At 40.2% G+C, this 1,942-nt stretch overlaps 1 protein-coding gene across 1 annotated transcript; it reads left to right on the top strand.

Moving 5' to 3' along the window:
• Positions 1–46: 46 nt before the first annotated feature.
• On the top strand, positions 47–718 carry LOC108355980 (2-acylglycerol O-acyltransferase 2-like; the record flags this gene model as incomplete). Its single annotated transcript, XM_017607109.1, has 4 exons — positions 47–189; positions 252–385; positions 446–508; positions 571–718. Coding segments are annotated over 4 exons (488 nt in total), but the record flags the coding sequence as incomplete, so codon positions are not given.
• Between the last annotated feature and the right edge of the window lie 1,224 nt (positions 719–1,942).

Genomic DNA, 1,942 nt, shown 5'->3' with positions numbered 1-1,942 from the left:
ATTGAGCTCATTTTAAGAGTTTTTTCTAACAATTTTCTCACATTTTTTTCTAAACAGCAAAAAGGGTAAAGGAAACGCAGCAGCCATTGTAGTGGGCGGCGCCCTTGAGGTGCTGGACACCATTCCCAATAAGATGAACTTGACGCTGAAAAAACGAAAGGGCTTTGTACGACTGGCGCTGAAGCACGGGTAAGGATTCTTTTTTAATAATAAAAAATTTTTTGTTTAATTTTTGTTTATTTTTATTTTAGTGCCAGCCTAGTTCCGGTCATTTCTTTTGGTGAAAACGACCTCTTTACGACAATGCACGAGGAGGAGTCGCTGTACAATCGAATTCAGGAGAAGATCATCAAGGCGATCGGCTTTCCGATTCCGGCGTTTTATGGTAATACCTTCTTTTTTGGCCAACCTTTATTTCAAGTTTTAATTATTTTATTTTTCTTAGGTCGAGGACTGTTTCAGTACTCCTTTGGCATTGTGCCCTTCCGAAAGCCGATCACCACTGTTGGTACGTGGTTTAATTTTACTTTTAAATCTCAAACTGTAACTTTATAATTTTTTTTAAATTAGTGGGCAAACCAATCGACACCGAGGCGACGCCCAATCCGACGCAGGAGCAAATTGACGCCCTTCACCAGACGTACATTGACGCCGTTGTGCAGTTGTTTGAGGAGAACAAAGACAAGTACGGCGCCGCTGATGTGGTGCTCAAAATTAAGTAAAAAAACTTTTTGATCAATGTTTTCATTATCATCTCCATCATCATCATCAACATCAATGTAATTAGTTGAACTTCTTTTTTGTTTGTAATAAAATGCACATAAGTAGAAAATTTAATTTATTTTAGTCAAAAAGCAAAAATACTGAAAATTTTGATCATTTTTTGTTTAAATCGGTTCCCGTTTATAATTTCTCACATAAAGTGCCTCTCCCGCCTTCCACATCGCCGTCATTTGGTGGTCAGTAAACCGCCGGCCAATGGCCACATTCGCTCCCACCACCANCGGCCAATGGCCACATTTGCCCCCACCACCATCTGCCACCACTGGTCCTCGGCGATGTTGATCACCGCCTGAAGATTATCTTCCTCATTCAGATAGTGAAAGGGCTGACCGGAAGTAAAACGGTACCGCTCAGTGTGAACCTTCTCCCTGGTGCTTGAGGTGGCGACTACAGTGTAATAAATTGAAGTTTTATCATCTTCATCTTTAGACTCTTCACTGCTAATTCGAAGAGTGTCCTCTCTGAAGGCCAAATCTCGAACCAGGTCATTGTAGAGGTTTCCATCCTCTCGGGAAACTTTTTGGTAGTGGCCACCGCCGTCCACTGCTCGGTAGAAGCCGCTGAAGTTTCCCGACCAAACGTCATCTTGTTTTTCCGAAACGGAAGTTGTTTTTTCAAATTTTGGCATTTTTATGCCGACCTGCTCCATCGTCTTCTCTACCTTCTCCAAACTGAGGTGATGCTTCTCTTGGTTGCCGAAAAGGTAAACTAGCAGAATAAACATTCCAATAAAGAAGAAGCTGCTTATCAAGATGGTTTTTGGCCACCGGAAACAGGTGAGCCAACAAATACCAAATGCTAAAAATTAAAAAGTTTTTTAGCAATTTTTAATAAAGTTCATCTTTACCATTTTGAAAGCAATTGCTATGGGCTGTTGCAGATCGAGATGAGTAAGATCGAGAGATGCTCTTTTGAATTGAAGTTTTTGCTGTAGAAAAGAAAGGCGAGGGGCCATTGATCTCAGTCAATGGAGTACGGTCTGAGTTGTCGTTTTCAAAGGAGTTCATCTTTATTTTTTTGTAATGTTAAACACAAAAAAATAAGTTCAAAAGAGAAAAAAGGGTTTAAGACATTGCAGCGTTTTGGTGAAAAAAAGTGTGTTAAAAAAACTGTATCAAAAAAGCGCAAAAGTTGGCAACAGGTAACAACATCACAGCTC

The sequence above is a fragment of the Rhagoletis zephyria genome, unplaced genomic scaffold, assembly GCF_001687245.7.
Source record: "Rhagoletis zephyria isolate East Lansing unplaced genomic scaffold, Rhagoletis_zephyria_1.1 Rzeph_scaffold_52657, whole genome shotgun sequence".
NCBI lineage: Eukaryota > Metazoa > Arthropoda > Insecta > Diptera > Tephritidae > Rhagoletis > Rhagoletis zephyria.
The sequence above is the reverse complement of the archived record's forward strand: the minus strand, read 5'-3'. Positions and strand labels throughout refer to the sequence as shown.